Below are 16,688 nucleotides of genomic sequence, written 5' to 3' on the forward strand. Positions count from 1 at the left end.
AGCGTGCGGTAATTTTGTTAATTAGTGAAGAGGCGTCTGTTTGCGGTGACGAGGACAAGAGGTCTGTTGTCACTGATCTCTGATTCATGCCGGTTTGTGTGTGGGTATCGGAGTGAGCACTTCGCAACCCGTTTAAGTGTTGTTTTTCCAAGCCTCTGTATTCGCAGCCGTCCAGCGCTACAACCGGTTCCCGGAAGGCCTTCCATCTATACTAGGTCTGCTGATTGTTTTTGTAACACAATGTGTCGTCGCCCTCTGTCCCACGGACTCGCCTCACAGTGTGTGAATTATTCATACCGCACTCTTCATGCTTCCCCTCGCGTTGAATATCCAGTGAGCATACCACGCAACTGTGTGTGGTGTTCTCATGCTGCGTTTCGGTTGCGATCGCTGCTCTGTTGGGTGTTGTCGACAGCCGTGCCTCCCTGGGACGGGTGCCACGGCGGATGTAAATATATCAACGTTGATTTTTAATGACGTGTTGTTCGCAGCCACATGGCACGCGCCTGGTTTGTTGTCAACAAGGTGGACCCAACAACACATCCATTCAACCACTCACCACTCGCGACTAGCACACCCACTACCTCATCGCATACCCGTGCCCACGATGAGGATCGAGGAACTCATCCTCGACGGTGAGCTTCTAGTGTGGTCCCTTAGCTGACAGCAGGCTTCAAGTCGTACCCGGTGCGGACGACCATTTCCGGTGAGTGCCTGTTTTGCCCTATCCTTCGCGCGTCGGTGGTTGCTGACTGGCAAAAGGCTTCGACGAGTCGTTCAACGCCATCACAGGTCTGAACGGTTCGGGAAAGTCCAACATTCTCGATGCTATCTGTTTCGTCCTCGGTATCACGAACATGCAGTCGGTGGGTACAAAATGAAAACCGGGAGGTTGCTGATGAATGCCAGGTCCGCGCAAACAACCTCATGGACCTGATCTACAAGCGGTGAATACTACTTGACCAGCGCTTTGTACTAACATGCAGTGGTCAGGCAGGCGTTACCAAGGCATCCGTTACTATTGTTTTCAACAACCAGGACCGCAGCAAATCACCAGTCGGCTTTGAGAACACGCCCCAGATCACGGTGACGCGTCAGATCGCGGTCGGCAATGTGTCCAAATATCTGCTCAACGGTCACAAGTCTACGCTTCAGACGATTCAGAACCTCTTCCAGTCTGTTCAGCTCAACATCAATAACCCCAACTTCCTCATCATGCAGGGCAAGATCACCAAGGTGCTCAACATGAAGCCTGCCGAGATTCTCGGCATGGTGGAGGAGGCAGCGGGTACGCGCATGTTCGAGGAGCGCAAGGACAAGGCCGTCAAGACTATGACAAAGAAGGACAAAAAGGTCGAGGAGATTGAGAATGTGAGTAAACAACCCCATCATGACTGTGGCTGACCTGCTTAGCTCCTTCGCGAGGAGATTGACCCCAAGCTGGAGAAGCTCCGCGCTGAGAAGCGTTCGTACCTCGAATACCAGAAGGCCACCTCTGAGCTTGAGCGCCTCACACGCCTCGTCAAGGCGTACGAGTGGAAGCTCGTGTGTGAAAAGGTCGAAAAGGCGGCCGTCACGCTCCAGCAGAAGAAGGAGGACATCAAGGGCGCCAAGGACGACATTGAGCGCGGCGGCAAGGAGTGCAAAGACATGGAGAAGGAGCTTGCCGAGATTGAAGCTCGTCGCGCCAAGGAGATGGCCAAGGGTGGAAAGGTCCAAGCTCTCACCGACGCGGTCAACAACCTCGAACGCGAACTCGTCAAGGTCAAGACCCAGCTGGAGATCAAGGAGAGCACCGTCGCCGACGATTCCAAACGCGTCGAGAGCGCCAAGCGCGGTGTCAAGGATGTCGAGGACTCGCTCGCCCAGAAGCGCCAGTCATCTGCTGCGGAGGCTTCCGCATACGCCGAGCTCAAGCAGGCCTACGATGCTGGCGCCGCGGACCTTGCGCGTACCGAGGAGCTTCTCCAAACTCTTCTCACCGGTCTTTCGTCCTCTAACGAGGACGAGGGTGCTGGTGGTTACATGGGAGCTCTTGCCGAGGCCAAGGCTCGACTTGCGGCTGCCGGAACCGAGGCCGAGCAGGCAAAGGTCAAAATCGGTCTTGCGGAGCGCGAGATCAAGGACAAGGAGCCGCGCGCCAAAAAGGCCGAAAAGGAGGGCGAGGGTCTTTTGAAGGAGCTCGCGACCAAGCGCGCTGACTCTGAGAAGCTTCGCACCCGTGTCGACGCTGCCGGCTGGGACGAGGACAAGGAACGCACCCTTCTCGAGCGCCAGGCCGAGCACAGCCAGAAGATTGCCCAGCTCTCCGAGAAGCGCGACACGCTCAAGTCACGACTTGCCGCCATCGACTTTACATACTCGGACCCTTACCCCAACTTTGACCGCTCGCAGGTCAAGGGTCTCGTTGCCACTCTCGTCGACCTGGAAGAGGCCAACTACTCTAGCTCGACGGCTCTGGAGATTTGCGCCGGTGGCAAAATGTACAACGTCGTTGTCGAGGACGAAAAGGTCGGCTCGGCACTGCTCGACAAGGGTCGCCTGCGCAAGCGCGTCACCATTATCCCTCTCAACAAGATTAACGCGTTCCGCATGTCCGCCGAGAAGATTGCTGCTGCCCAGCGTGTCGCACCAGGCAAGGTGAACCTGGCCCTCGATCTCGTGGGCTATGACGAGGACGTCAGCGCCGCCATGGCATACGTCTTTGGCGATGTCTTCATCTGCAAGGACAAGGAGGCCGCGCAGGCCGTTACTTTTGACAAGAGCATTGGCGTCCGCTCCGTCACCCTCGACGGCGATGTCTACGACCCCTCGGGTACCCTCAGTGGCGGTGCTGCTCCCAGCTCGTCTGGCCTTCTCGTCAAGGTCCAGGCACTCCGTGCTGTGGAGCGTGAGATGACTCAGCACAAGAAGAAGCTTGAGGAGGTCTCGCGCGAGCTCTCCAGCGCCAAAAAGGTCATTGACCAGTGGCGCAAGGACCGTCGCGAACTCGACCTGTGTCTTCACCAGGTCAAGCTACTTGAGGAGCAGGTCAGCGGTAGTAACGCGACAAAGGTGAGCTGCTTCGTGGGGGCCGTAGCTGACGTCAGATCATTGCCGAGGTTGAGGCTGCGCGCAAGTCCCTTGCCGAGTTCAAGGCTGTTGTCGACTCGGCCAAGGAGAAGCAAAAGGCAGCATCGGCAGATGTCAAGCGCCTTGAGAAGGAGATGGACGATTTCAAGAACAACAAGGACTCGAAGCTCAAGGAGATCAAGGCCGACATTGCCAGCAAGAAGAAGGAGCTTGGCAAGAAGACTACCCAGGTCAAGACGCGCCAAAAGGAGGTCCAGACTGCCGAGCTTGAGATCCAACAACTCGACGCCGACATCGACGCTGCGCGTGTCGAGGTGGATGAGGCTATTGCGGCGCACAACAAGAGCAAGGCAGAGCACAAGGCTCTTGCCGAAACGCTCAAGTCTCAACAGGCCGACCACAAGGCGGCCGAGTCCAAGCTCAAGGCCGAGCGCGCCGTCCTCGTGCGCTTTGACGACGAGCTGCACGACCTTGAACGCGACCTCAAGGCCAAGCGCCAGGAGATTGTGGATGCCGAGCTTGCACTCAAGAAGCTCGACCACGACCTGGGAGTCGTTGCCAAGGAGCGCACTGGTTCCGAGTCAGCCAAGGAGAATCTCGAAAAGCAGTTCCCCTGGATCCTCGAGGAGTACCAGTTCTTTGGCAAGCCCGGCACGCCATACGACTTTGCGGGCGTCAACCTCGGCCAGGCGCGCGAGCAGTGTCGCGAGCTCGAGGCGCAGCACAAGGGTATGGGCCGCAAGATCAACACCAAGGTCATGAACATGATCGACAATGTCGAGAAGAAGGAGCAAGCCCTGCACAAGATGATGTCGACTGTTCTCAAGGACAAGGCCAAGATTGAGACGACCATTGTCGAGCTGGACCGTTACAAGCGCGACGCCTTGCTCAAGACTTGGGAAAAGGTCAACGGCGACTTTGGTCTCATCTTTGCCGAGCTTTTGCCTGGCAACTTTGCCAAGCTGCAGCCTCCCGAGGGCCAGGACCTCACCGACGGCCTCGAGGTCAAGGTCCGCCTTGGCGAGGTGTGGAAGGCGTCCCTCACCGAGCTCTCTGGTGGCCAGCGTTCGCTCATTGCGCTGTCCCTGATCATGTCGCTGCTCCAGTTCAAGCCCGCACCCATGTACATTCTCGACGAGATTGACGCCGCCCTCGACCTGCAGCACACTCAACACATCGGCCAGCTCTTCCGTACCCGTTTCAAGGGCTCGCAGTTTATCGTCGTCTCCCTCAAGGAAGGTCTTTTCACCAACGCAAACGTCCTCTTCCGAGCCAGGTTCCGCGACGGCACCTCGGTTGTTGAGCGTACTGCTACCAGGTCGGCCACGGCCTGGAACGAGGACAAGGAGAATGGCAACGGCGGCGCAGCAGAGCAGGCAGGCGGCAAGAAGCGTGCCGGTGCGGCTGCTTCTCGTGCACCATTAGCTGCGAGGTGAGAGGCGCGGGTGTCCAGCAGAGCTTTGTGTCGCGGATTAGACCTTGTTGTATAGTAATCACGCATGCCACTGGTATATACGGAGCGGGCAGACAATTAGACAAGAACTGTCGTTTTTTCTGCATACAACCCTCACTGGCGAGCAGTTCTATTTTGCACTGCTCCGCGCTCCTTTTAGGTACAGCACATACTGCGGCATCGCCGCAGTGGACGCCGCGGCGGTGCTAGTGCTAATAAATGGAGTGTACCCCAAAAGGAAGGAATAGACATGGGTTTGGGGTACGACAAGTCGGTTGCGTCGGCAACTGCCTGCGTCATGACGCAAGTGCACAGTTTGGGATTGGTGCTGAGCTCTGGTTACCAACAAAGGAGCTGTGGCTAAGGGCAGCAGTGTGTTGTATTTGTGATGTCGCAGCATGACAGCATCGGCACACCCTTGCCATGTGCCATTTGGGTGGGAGGCTCCTTGTGGCCTTGTGGTTTCCTTTGCCCGTGGCCGCTTGCTGGATGTGGCCGGTGGTTTGTTGTGGCCAGAACCACCCCAAACAGACACGATGAAATTGCAGTCCACCCACGCCGAGAACAGGACCCATGTAAGTACATACTACACTGTACACCCACGCTGCATCAGAAAACAAGGGATCGAACAGCCAGCAGCGGACTGGGTCAGGAAGCGGGACAGTTAAGACTAATCTCGTTAAGCGACTGCGACGAGTCTGGGATCTGCCACTTGGCCCCGCAACGAGACAGACGCGACAGACGGGAGCAGGCAGGCGGCACACTGCCGTCATTTGCTTCATTACCGCCGCGGCGTGTACTGTGGAATGCGAATGCTGCTTCTCTCAGCATGCTTGTCGCCACCCGGCCGGCATGAATGCGATTGTTCGGGTATTCCACGAAAAAGCAGTTCCAACACGCGTGTTGATTGATAGCCAGTGTGCTACGTGCCGTACGCCATGAATGGGCGTTTGCCATGTACCGAGATGGCGTGGGCATGCGCCCCGCCTCCTCCGCCGCCTCAAACCATGTAACAGTCTGTGCCGGAGCGTGCCAGCGCGTTTGCTGGGACAACACACGAGGCGTCGTCCCCGGCTCCCGAATCCCGGACCGTCTCTGACTCTGTAACCCCCGCGCCGCATTGGCCTGTGCGGCGTGCCAGCGCGGCCCCGTTCATGCTCATGCTAATTGGGCACAACCCAGTTGCTCTGTCATGAACTGCCCGTTGATCTGTGACGTGGCGGCAGATGGGGTATGGGTGAAGGTGGAGGGCGAGGGTTGAGGGTGGGAGAGAGAGGGTTGCGGCATCGCCACCACAAAGTTCTGACGGGGCCACATGCTCATGCCGTTGTCCTTTGGCGGTGTGGTGGTGTGCGTCAGCGCGCGCGCCATCTGCACCGGCGGGGGGTCCTGAGTCTGTGTCCGCCCGGCATGTCATGTTTTGTGATCATTACCTGATGCCTGAGCCAAGCGAGGCGTTTGTTCCCCAACATGCTCCTGAAGTGCGCATGAGCGGCAGAAGAAATGGCATACCTGAGAAAATGGCACATAGCAATGGATCCTGAGGCCTGAGGCTTTTTCCTCTCGTTCTTTCTTGTGCGGTCGCTCGCGGTGTCACTCTGTGATCACTCTGCAGCCAGAGCAGTAGCGAACCCTGCCGTACCTTCGTCCAGGAGATCCTTGTCAATAGGCCGAACCGGCATAGGCCAAGCAAACACAACATGCGTGGTGCACAGCAAAGAAAATCGGGTCTCACGCCACGCCGACGTGTGCGTGTGCAGCTTGCAGCGCGTTCAGGCCGGCCGTCTCGTGTAGCTCAGGTTTTAGTGTGTGCGGCGGACGCGGTGGGTGCGTTGTCGTTGCGCCGCTGCCTTTTTTTTTGCCTGTGCACATCGTGTGCGTGTGGTAGGTAGACCTGAGGCACAGGCCACAGGGTGGGGGGTTGACGACATGCAAAAAGACAGACAGAACGAACCGAACGCGAGAAAGAAAGCAAGACACAAAAAGTTGCCGATTGGCGACGTACTGGTCCAGTGATCGCAGTGATCGCAGTGAACCTGGTACTGCACACCTGCGGAGGTCGCTTTCGGGGGTGGTACAGCAGATGGACTGGATCGCTACTGCGTAAAGGGCTTTGCTACCGTGCTGCCGTCCTGGCCATGCTGCGGATTGCGGTTATATCTGGCGCAGACGACGTTGCATGCATCGTCGGACGCAGGGCCACGGGCCGTAAGGGTGAGAGCAGGATGTGGACGTTGTTAGAACCCGATGTCCGACGGACCAGAGCGGTGCGGCCTTGTTTGTGGGTGCACGCCGCAAGCGCCCGCGCCCGCAAACGCTGCAGAGCTGTAAGGCCATGTAAGGGCGGCGACGCAACAGTAGTAGTACAGTCGCTGTTAAAGGTGCTCGCGATGTGGGGGGGCACAGGTTTGCAGGAATTGCAGGTGATGTGTTGGACGCGTCCGGCTGTGGAGAGGGAAGGCGCTGGCGCGCTGTGGCCGCTGGCCCATGGACACACTCAAAAAAGCGACGTACGCAGCCCGAACAGAACGCGTTATCGCGCGTGTAGTGTCCCAAACCGAAAAAAAACAGTGGTCTAGAATTGAGACACAGCCGCTGGCCGCTGGCCGCAAACACCATGACACCAGTGGCCAGTCGTGGAGTCTGCATGTGGCACGCGCGTGTGCGGATGCGCACAGGCAAGGCGGTGTGGAGGGGGGTTGGTTGAGCAGGAGAGGATAATATGGAGCAGGAGGGGCAGGCCATCCATCGGAACGCCAGAAACATGGAGCAAGAGGAGGACACACCCTCCACCCCTTGTTCTCTCGTGTGCCTCGTTGCCAAGATGCAATGAGCAATGACAACGGTCAGAGATGCAGGTGGCAGCAATAGCAGTGTTTGACGACGAGTATGTAGATGGTAGCACAAGTGAAAGCAAAAAAGCATACATGCCCACACCATGTCGGCCATGTCAGAAGGGCCATATGTGTGTGTGTGTGTGTGTGTGTGTGTGTGTGGATGATCGGTGTGAGTGACCGTGGCGCGGGGGCAGAGGATGGCCTGTGCAAAGGCATGACACACACACACACACACATACGCACACACCACACACCCATGCATGCAATATCCAGCCAAACTCTCGCGCACATGCACATGCACACACACACCTTCCCACTTTTTTGACGCGTACATACTTGCGCTCCCTTGTTGTTTGCACACACCCCACCCAGCAGCACTATTCTATTGACGCGTATACCGCGCCAGCCAGCGGGCCAGCCAGCGCGCGAAAAAAGTTGGCGCGTCCTGTGCCCAAAAGCACATTCGGAGCTATTTCAACAGCCCCAGGAACATTCCCTTTGGGTCCTCCTCCTGTGGCCCCCCACCCCCCTGCCCTGGCTCCGGCAGAGTTTTGCTGTACGCCTGTGTGAGAGGGCGCTTGGGTGAAATGGGGGGGGGACAACCCAGCCGCGGGCCGTCCGCCTGTGCACACCCACACAGCCAGAGCGCACCACCACCACACGCGCGCTGCCTGCCTGCAATCTCTCACCAGAGACACAATCTCTCTCTCGCTCCCGCCAGTGCCGCCAGCCGTCGTCGCAGTGTTCTCCTCCGCATTCATCGCTGCGTCCACCACCTCCTCTCATCTCCCCATACTCATCTCCACCACCACCACCACCTCCTCCTCTCCCTCCACCACTACCTCTCCCGCGTCTAGCATTGGGCAGGTGCCATACATGTGTTGAACCCCTCCCCTCCCACTCCTCCCCTCTCCTCCAACACCTTCCCCCTCTTCCTCCCGGTCTCGACCACCTTCCTTGCTCGCCTTCCCCCGCGCCTTCCTCACCTTCCCTCCTCGCCTTCCCCCTCCCGCGTCTCCCCTTCACCTTCCTTCCTCCCAGGCTCCTCCCGGTGACTGGACCTCCCTACGCCGTATAGACAACCACATACCCCCACCACCACACACGCTACATTCTCGCGCACGGCACATCAACTCTCCACATCGACATTTTCCGCAGCTCTCGCGTCTGCGTCACGCAGCAGCACCTCGCTCGTTCTCTCTTTTCTCTCGTTTGGCCTCCACGCCAGTCGCAGTAGAACCCCCATATTCGACCCTCTATCCGGTGCAAACCCAATGCGCAGAGGGGGGTCAAGCACGTCCCGAGCGGGCAGCAGCGGCGGCTTCATGGCCCGAGCAGCGCGCACGCTCGTGACAGCAGCGCTCTCTGTCGGCGTCGCAGCACACGTCTACAACGAGACACTCGATCCATGGAACATTAACAAGAACCAAGGTGAGTGGTATGCTCCAGCGCGGCGCGCGCACATCCTCAGCTCCTTTACTTTTGCTCACCGCTTCCAACAGATGCTACAGACAGTATCGATTATACAACCCCAGCCCGAGGCAACTACACAAAGTCTCCCACAAACTGGCGTGTTAGTCACAAACCATCACACTTGCTGCCCCTCCCCTGCTGACTCTCATTTCCTCTCCCACAGACGCTTCCTACATATACCCTCTTGGTCGACAAGTGGATCGACGGTGACCCGTCCAACAATGACTTCTTCGACCTGATCTACGAGTGGGACTGGAGGGAGACCCAACTACGTGCAGGCGGAGACGCCAGTGGTCTCATGGACGACCGCGGTCTCGACTACATTCAGAGCATGGGCTACCAGGCAATCTACCTGGCCGGTACCAACTATGTCAACATGCCATGGCAGGCCGACGGATACTCGGCTCTCGACTTTACCCTCCTCGAACCCCACTTTGGTACCCTCGACGAGTGGAACACGCTCATCGACAAGATCCACGCCCGTGGCATGTATGTCATCTTTGACTTGACAGTCGGAACCATGGGTGACATGATTGGTTTCACAAAGTGAGTGGCCCAGCGCGCACGCACCGACCGGCCCATGCTAACGTGTCCTTCCCCAGGTACATGAATGCCTCGGCTCCGTTCAACACCAACGAGTACGAGGTCGAGTGGAAGTTGCCAGTATACACCCCGTGGGGCTTTACCGGCTACCCAGACTTCAACTTTACCAACGAGTACAACGAGTCGTGTGTCTACCCGACCTTCTACGACGATGACGGCTCGATTCTCGACCCGGGACTCACTGGCTGTTACGAGTCGTCGTTTGACCAGTACGGTGACATTGAAGCGTTCGGTGTCCACCCCGACTGGCAGCGTCAGCTCGCAAAGTTCGCCTCCGTCCAGGACCGTCTTCGCGAGTGGCGTACCGAGGTTCTCGAACGTCTCAAGCTCTTTTCGTGTCTCTGTATCCAGGCCATGGACGTGGACGGCATCCGTATCGACAAGGCCACTCAGGTCACTGTCGATGCTCTCGCCGAGTGGGCCAACGCGACTCGCGCTTGCGCTCGTGACGTCGGCAAGGACAACTTTTTCATCCCCGGTGAAATCACGGGTGGTGACTCGTTCGGTTCCATCTACCTTGGCCGCGGCCGTACCGAGGGTATGCGTACCACCTACGAGCAGGCCCTCGACCTCACCCCGGCCGACAACACAAAGTTCCTGCGCGAGGAGGGTCTGACTGCTCTCGACTCGTCCGCTTTCCACTACTCGATCTACCGTTACATTGTCCGTTGGCTCGGCATGGATGGTTCGCTCTCCGTGTCCAACGACATTACGGGCGACTTTATCGACAACTGGAACCAGATGCTCGTCAACAATGATTTCCTCAACTCGCAAAACGGCGAGGTTGACCCGCGTCACATGTACGGTGTTACCAACCAGGACGTGTTCCGCTGGCCCATCATGGCCAACGGTACCCACCGTCAGCTTGCCGGCGAGTTTATCACCCACTTGCTACTTCCCGGCATGCCACTTGTGTGGTATGGTGAGGAGCAAGGTCTGTTCGTTCTCGACTCGAGTGCCGCCAACTACCTCTACGGTCGTCAGTCCATGGTCAGCACCGGAGCCTGGAAGCGTCACGGCTGCTACCGTCTCGGTGCTACCCAGTACTACAACCTGCCATACGACAAGTCTGTCACTGGATGCTACGACAGCAACGTTGCCCTCGACCACTTTGACCCGACCGCGCCCATGCGCCGTGCCCACCGCGCCTTCAACTGGGTTCGCTCGACCTTCCCTGCCATCCAGGATGGTTTCATGCTGTCTCGTCTGAGCAACAACACCCGTCTCGAGTACTACCCCGGTTCCAACGGCACTGCCACTCAGATGGGTCTGTGGTCGGCCGTCCGTGTCCCCTCGGCCAAGCAAATCAACACTACCGGTTCAGGCTGGAACACCGACGCCGACACGTCCCAGGGTGTCATGCTCCTTTACACCAACGAGAACTCGTCCGTCTCGTACGACATTGACTGTACCGCCTCCAATGCCATTCTCGCTCAGTGGCAGGGCGACAGCGTTCTTCAAAACGTCCTGTACCCTTACGACAACATTACCCTTGGCAACACCAACACGCCATTCTACGGCGCGAATGACACCACTGGCACCAAGCAGGGATGCATCTCGAAGATCGACATGGGACCGTTCGACTTCAAGGTCTTGGTCCCCCAGTCACGCTGGGTCCCGCCGCCCCCGGCTCTCTCGGGATTCTCGCCGGGCCACGACGCACGCGTCACTCTCGACGGCGACACCATCAACATTTCGTTTGAGTGGGACCAGAACATGGACTGTGACAGTGTCATGGCAGGAATTAGCCTCAACTTCACCGGCGACTCGTCCAAGGCGCCGAAGATACCGTCTAACGCCACCGGATGCCAGTCGATCACAGGTGCAATCGATGACCACGTCTCTGTCACTCCTTCGGCCTGGCAGTATGCTACCCAGATTCAGGGCGCTGGTGAAGGTATCTACCACATTACCATTGGCAACGTCACCAACGCGGGCAAGACTGCCGGCACTGGCATTACCGACCACCTTTTGATCCGCGTCGGCTCGTCTGGCAACGTCATGGTCTTCCCGGACAACGACTATGACAACTCGGTGTTTTCGGTCTCCGATGGCACTTACACGGTCACCCACACCGCCTATGGTGCCGAAAAGTTCCGCTACACTGCCAACTATGGCCAGGACTGGACTGATTGGGCCGACTACGAGGCCACCACCACTCTGAACGCTACATTGTTCAAGAACAACTGGTGGAAGGGCGAGCACGTCATGATCCAGTACTGGTCTTCGCTCGTTGGTTCGGGCGCGCACATTCTCCACGCCGACGCCGGTTACACTAGCGGCCAGCGTCGTTACCCGCAGCTTCTCCTCCGTGGTTCCTTCAACACCTGGGGTTACGACCTGGGCATGAACGCTCACCTGGCTCTCGAGTCGGATGGCGTGTGGAAGATGCCTGTCATGAGTTCTTGGCCCGCCGAGTTCCAGCTCAACGTCTACGACTTTGACGACTACTTTTACGGCGACGCTGATGGCGACGGTGTCATTGACCGCCTGCCGCCCAACTCGCTCACGCCCAACTTCCTCAACTTTTCGTCGCCGCCCCGCCCTTACCTCGCGTGGACGCTCCAGGTCAACGACAAGTCGGGTGCATGGACCATTTCGCCCATTGGCCACGAGATGGCTTCGATCATTGCGTTTGCCCTCCTGCTCACGATTCCTCTGCTCACCGCCTTTGCCGCCGCCGGTATCTTCCGCTACTCGTTCTACTCTATCAAGATCAACAAGTGGGGTCAGAAGCCGCACAAGGACTCGAGCTACTTCCCCATCGTTGGCGGCCACCACGAGAAGAAGGAGGGCGCCGGTGTCTCAGAGAAGGCTGTTGTGCCGCACCACGAAAAGGTCAAGCCCAACGACCGCATGATCGGCTGGCCCGAGGACCCCAACAAGCGCCGCAAGGTGCTCATTGCCACCCTCGAGTACGAGATCATCGACTGGAAGCTCAAGGTCAAGATTGGTGGTCTCGGTGTTATGTCGTCCCTCATGGGCAAGGCCATGAGCGACGTCGACCTCATCTGGGTGATTCCCAAGGTTGCCGACATTGAGTACCCGCAGGCCGAGTTTGCCGAGCCCATCGAGGTCATCATCTTTGGCGAGCCCTACCTCATCGAGGTCGAGACTCACCAGCTGGACAACATCACCTATGTCATTCTCGACTCGCCCGTCTTCCGCGCGCAGACCAAGTCGGACCCTTACCCGCAGCGCATGGACGACCTGAGCTCGGCCATTTTCTACTCGACTTGGAACCAGGCTATTGCCGAGACGCTCCGCCGCTTCAACGACGTGGACATTTACCACATTAACGACTACCACGGAGCGCTCGCCCCTCTCTACCTGCTCCCCCAGATCTTCCCCGTCTGTCTCTCCCTCCACAATGCCGAGTTCCAGGGCTTGTGGCCTCTGCGTACAAAGGACGAGATGAAGGAGGTCTGCGCGGCTTTCAACATTTCCAAGGAAATCTGCTCCAAGTATGTCCAGTTTGGTAACACGTTCAACCTGCTCCACGCCGCCGCCTCGTTCATCTCGCACCACCAAAAGTCGGTCGGTGTCGCCGGTGTCTCGGACAAGTACGGCAAGCGTTCGTGGGCCCGTTACCCGGCGCTCTGGACTCTGCGCAACATTGACTCGCTCCCGAACCCGGACCCCACCGATATTGCGGCCCTCGACGACCACGCCATTTCTGTCGACAAGATCGAGGTCGACCAGGTCGCCGAGGCCAAGCGTCCTGAGCACAAGCGCCAGGCCCAAGAGTGGGCCGGCCTCAAGCAGGACCCCCAGGCCGACCTGTTCGTGTTCGTCGGTCGTTGGTCCAAGCAAAAGGGTGTCGACCTCATCGCCGATGTCATGCCCAGTATCCTTGAGAAGAAGCCCAAGATTCAGCTCATCTGTGTCGGTCCCGTCATCGACCTGTATGGTCGCTTCGCCGCCGAAAAGCTCGCCCGCCTCATGGAAATGTACCCCGACCGCGTCTTCTCCAAGCCCGAGTTTACCGCCCTGCCCCCTTACCTGTTCTCGGGTGCCGACTTTGCCCTTATCCCTTCGCGTGACGAGCCCTTCGGTCTTGTCGCCGTCGAGTTTGGTCGTAAGGGTGCCCTTGGTGTCGGTTCGCGTCTTGGTGGTCTTGGTCTCATGCCCGGTTGGTGGTTCCCTGTCGAATCGACCAGTGCCACCCACATGCTCTCACAGCTCACCAAGACGATCAAGCTGGCGCTCAAGTCGACAGAGGAGGAACGTGCCATTCTCCGTGCCCGTTCCGCCGTCCAGCGTTTCCCCGTCGTCGAGTGGCGTCAGCGTCTTGAAGACTTCCAGCGCCGCAGTATCAACATGTCGCGTTCGCTCGCCCACGAGCACGCCTGGGGTTACGAAGAGGCTGCCAACGGTCCTCGCAGCACGCACTTTTCGGCTGGCGGTAACGCCAACAATGAGAGCTCGACTTCGCTGTCTCAGTGGAACCGTCCCGGTACTCCCGACTCGATGATGTCTGCTACCAACTCGCCCAACCCAGACCGCATGTCTCTGCAGCCCGACCCGAACAACCCGGCCCTCAACCTGCCTCCCGGTGCCGGTCAGCCCGACCGCAACTCGCTCTCGCCTGGTGACTACCACCGTCGCTTTGACCGCAAGAACCGCGCATCGGGCGAATCGTTCTACGACGAGGACCCGAGCGAGCCCCGCGCGCGTCCCAAGTTCTTCTCTGGCTACGACGACGACCACTCGAGCGCCGTTTCTTCCGACCCCGAAACCCAGTCCATGGCTCCCTCGGAGAACCCTGGCATGGGTGGCGGCAGTGTTGCCGGTGGCTCAGACGCCCCCGGCCAGACGTACGACAACTTCCTTGCCGCTGCCAACAAGCAGTTTGCCAAGACGACCGGTAACCGCAACGCGCCCGACCCCTTCATGGAACGCCGTATGAGCACCATGAGCACCGACTCGAGCGGCGGCAACTTTGCGCCTCCCCGTCCCTTCTCGACCTTCTCCCGCGTGTCGTCATTCGACTCTATTTCGTCCATTGTCGACGAGAAGAATGCGTCGCCACTCAACAAGGCCATGGAGTCGTTTACCGACTCTGACGGTGAGGTTGCGCAAAACTTTGTGCAAAAGCTGCAAACACTGTCGTCGGGCAACTCCAAGGGCGACTTGTGTATTGAAAAGTTCCTCATGAAGAGCGAAAAGCAATTCTTCGGCGAGATGAAAAAGGAGAAGCTCACGGCCGCTAGCGCCTCGCTCCGCTCCCGCGACTCGGTCATGCACGGCTCGTCGGTTCTCCAGGGCCACGGCTCGTCGTTCATGCACGGCTCGTCGCGCACCACCTCGATGATTGACGGCTTCCGCCCCGACTCGCCTGCCGGCGGATACTCGATGTCTGGCCACAGCCACCCCGAGGACCACTTTAGCGACATGTTTGGCGGTGACGGCGAGGAAAAGCCCATGACCCGCGTCCAGGTCTGGATGGACCAGTCGATTGGCGGCTGGCCCATTTACACCATCATCATCTCGCTCGGCCAGCTCCTGTCGGCAACGTCGTTCCAGCTGTCGCTCCTTGGCGGCTCCAACACCCAGACCGCCACCGACATGTACATTATCTGCGCCATCTTCGTCGTCGCCACGCTCCTCTGGTACACCTTGTTCCGCATGCGCCCCTCGGTCTACGTCCTCTCGGTCCCCTGGCTCCTCTTTGGTGTTGCGTTCCTCATGGTCGGCTTCCCGTCGCTCCACGGTCCCTTCACTGTGGCGCGTACCTGGATCACCAAGGTCGGCACTTGGTTCTACGCCGTCGCGTCGGCTGCTGGCTTCCTCTTCTTTGGCCTCAACTTTGGTGAAGAGGCAGGTGCCGCCGCCGAGGTCTGGATTCTCCGTGCGTGCATTGTCCAGGGTGCCCAGCAGATTTGGGTCTCGGCTCTGTGGTACTGGGGTTACACGCTCGACGGCACCAACCCGACCACTTGGGTTGTTCCCCGCGCCATCATCTACGTCGTCTGGCCCTTGTCGGCCATTTCGTTCCTGTTCGCCTTCCTCATGTACGCCGGTCTGCCCGAATACTACCACCAGATCCCGCCCTACGTGCCCAACTTCTTCAAGACGCTCGTTCGTCGCAAGCTCGTCATTTGGTTCCTCATTTCCGAGATTCTGCGCGACTACTGGCTGTCGACCGTGTACGGCCGCAACTGGCAGTTCCTCTGGAGCGACTCACAGGTCCCCACTTGGGCCGTTGTCGTCATGATTGCCATCTTCTTCATTGGCGTGTGGGGCCTGCTCATGGGCCTGTTGATCAAGTACGCCAAGGTGCACTCGTGGCTCTTGCCCGTGTTCGCAGTCGGTCTCGGCTGTCCTCGTTGGTGCCAGATGTTCTGGGGCATTTCCGGTATCGGCATGTATGTCCCCTGGGGCGGTTCCGTCGGACCTTACCTGTGAGTTCTCACCCTCTCCACATTCCTCTCTTGTGCTGACAACGTTTTCCAGTTCCACCTGCCTTTGGCTGTGGCTCGGCGTGCTCGACGCGATCCAGGGTGTCGGCCTCGGCATGATCCTGCTGCAGACTCTGTCGCGTCTGCACGTCTGCGCGACGCTCGCGGGCGCCCAGCTCCTGGGTTCCATAGTGGTCATGATTGCGCGCGCGACATCGCCGGACAAGATCGGCCCCGGCAACGTGTTCCCCAACGCGGCGTTCTGGTCCCCCTCGACTGGCGACAACAACCCCGTCAAGCACTGGGAGTTCTGGCTCTGCCTCGCGTGCCAGATGGTTATCCCCATCGGCTACTTCTTCTTCTTCCGCAAGGAGCAGCTCAGCAAACCTTAGAGAGAGAGAGAGAGAGAAAGAGAGAGAGAGAGAGGTGGAGGAGAAAGAGGAGAGAGAGAAGTGGGAGAGAGATGGAGGGGGAGTGTGTCACTGGGAGGGAGGACACAAAAAACGTCACGAACAAATGCTCATTACGGACCTTTTTCTTTTTCCTCTCCTTACGCATCGAGCCAGTACCGATTATGCAACTGTGCTGCCATTAGCAGAAGGGAGACGTGTTGCATATGCTTTGTGAAAGCACGGGTTTGTGGTTGATGTGAGAGGCATGAGAGGTCGCTCGGCTCGCGTGCTCTGTTGCAAAAGTAAAAAGGCACGGACGGAATTCAAGTCATCTGGGTACTGAGTGGCCTCTTTTGGATCCTTGCAACAGAGTGCATTTGAGGGGGGGTGCTGCGCTTTCTGTGAGATGCATCGCAGAGGGGACGCGCATGCATGGGACATGCCCCTCAGGTGTTCA

General features: G+C 58.5%; 2 protein-coding genes across 2 annotated transcripts; both read left to right on the plus strand.

Annotated features, from left to right (window-relative positions):
• Nucleotides 1–607: 607 nt before the first annotated feature.
• On the plus strand, nt 608–4,508 carry SMC2 (Structural maintenance of chromosomes protein 2; the record flags this gene model as incomplete). The annotated part of the gene is made up of 7 exons (XM_028620852.1): nt 608–635; nt 671–706; nt 763–866; nt 910–947; nt 987–1,371; nt 1,414–3,054; nt 3,090–4,508. The coding sequence occupies 7 exons, from the start codon at nt 608–610 to the stop codon at nt 4,506–4,508; spliced, it is 3,651 nt and encodes a 1,216-aa protein (XP_028471894.1).
• A 4,179-nt stretch (nt 4,509–8,687) lies between these two features.
• AGS1 (Cell wall alpha-1,3-glucan synthase ags1) lies at nt 8,688–16,231 on the plus strand (the record flags this gene model as incomplete). The annotated part of the gene is made up of 5 exons (XM_028620853.1): nt 8,688–8,793; nt 8,865–8,935; nt 8,999–9,381; nt 9,438–15,842; nt 15,895–16,231. 5 exons carry the CDS (start codon nt 8,688–8,690, stop codon nt 16,229–16,231), a joined length of 7,302 nt encoding a protein of 2,433 aa, XP_028471895.1.
• Between the last annotated feature and the right edge of the window lie 457 nt (nt 16,232–16,688).

This window comes from Apiotrichum porosum (genome assembly GCF_003942205.1).
Source record: "Apiotrichum porosum strain DSM 27194 chromosome Unknown scaffold_21, whole genome shotgun sequence".
NCBI classification, from domain to species: Eukaryota; Fungi; Basidiomycota; class Tremellomycetes; order Trichosporonales; family Trichosporonaceae; genus Apiotrichum; species Apiotrichum porosum.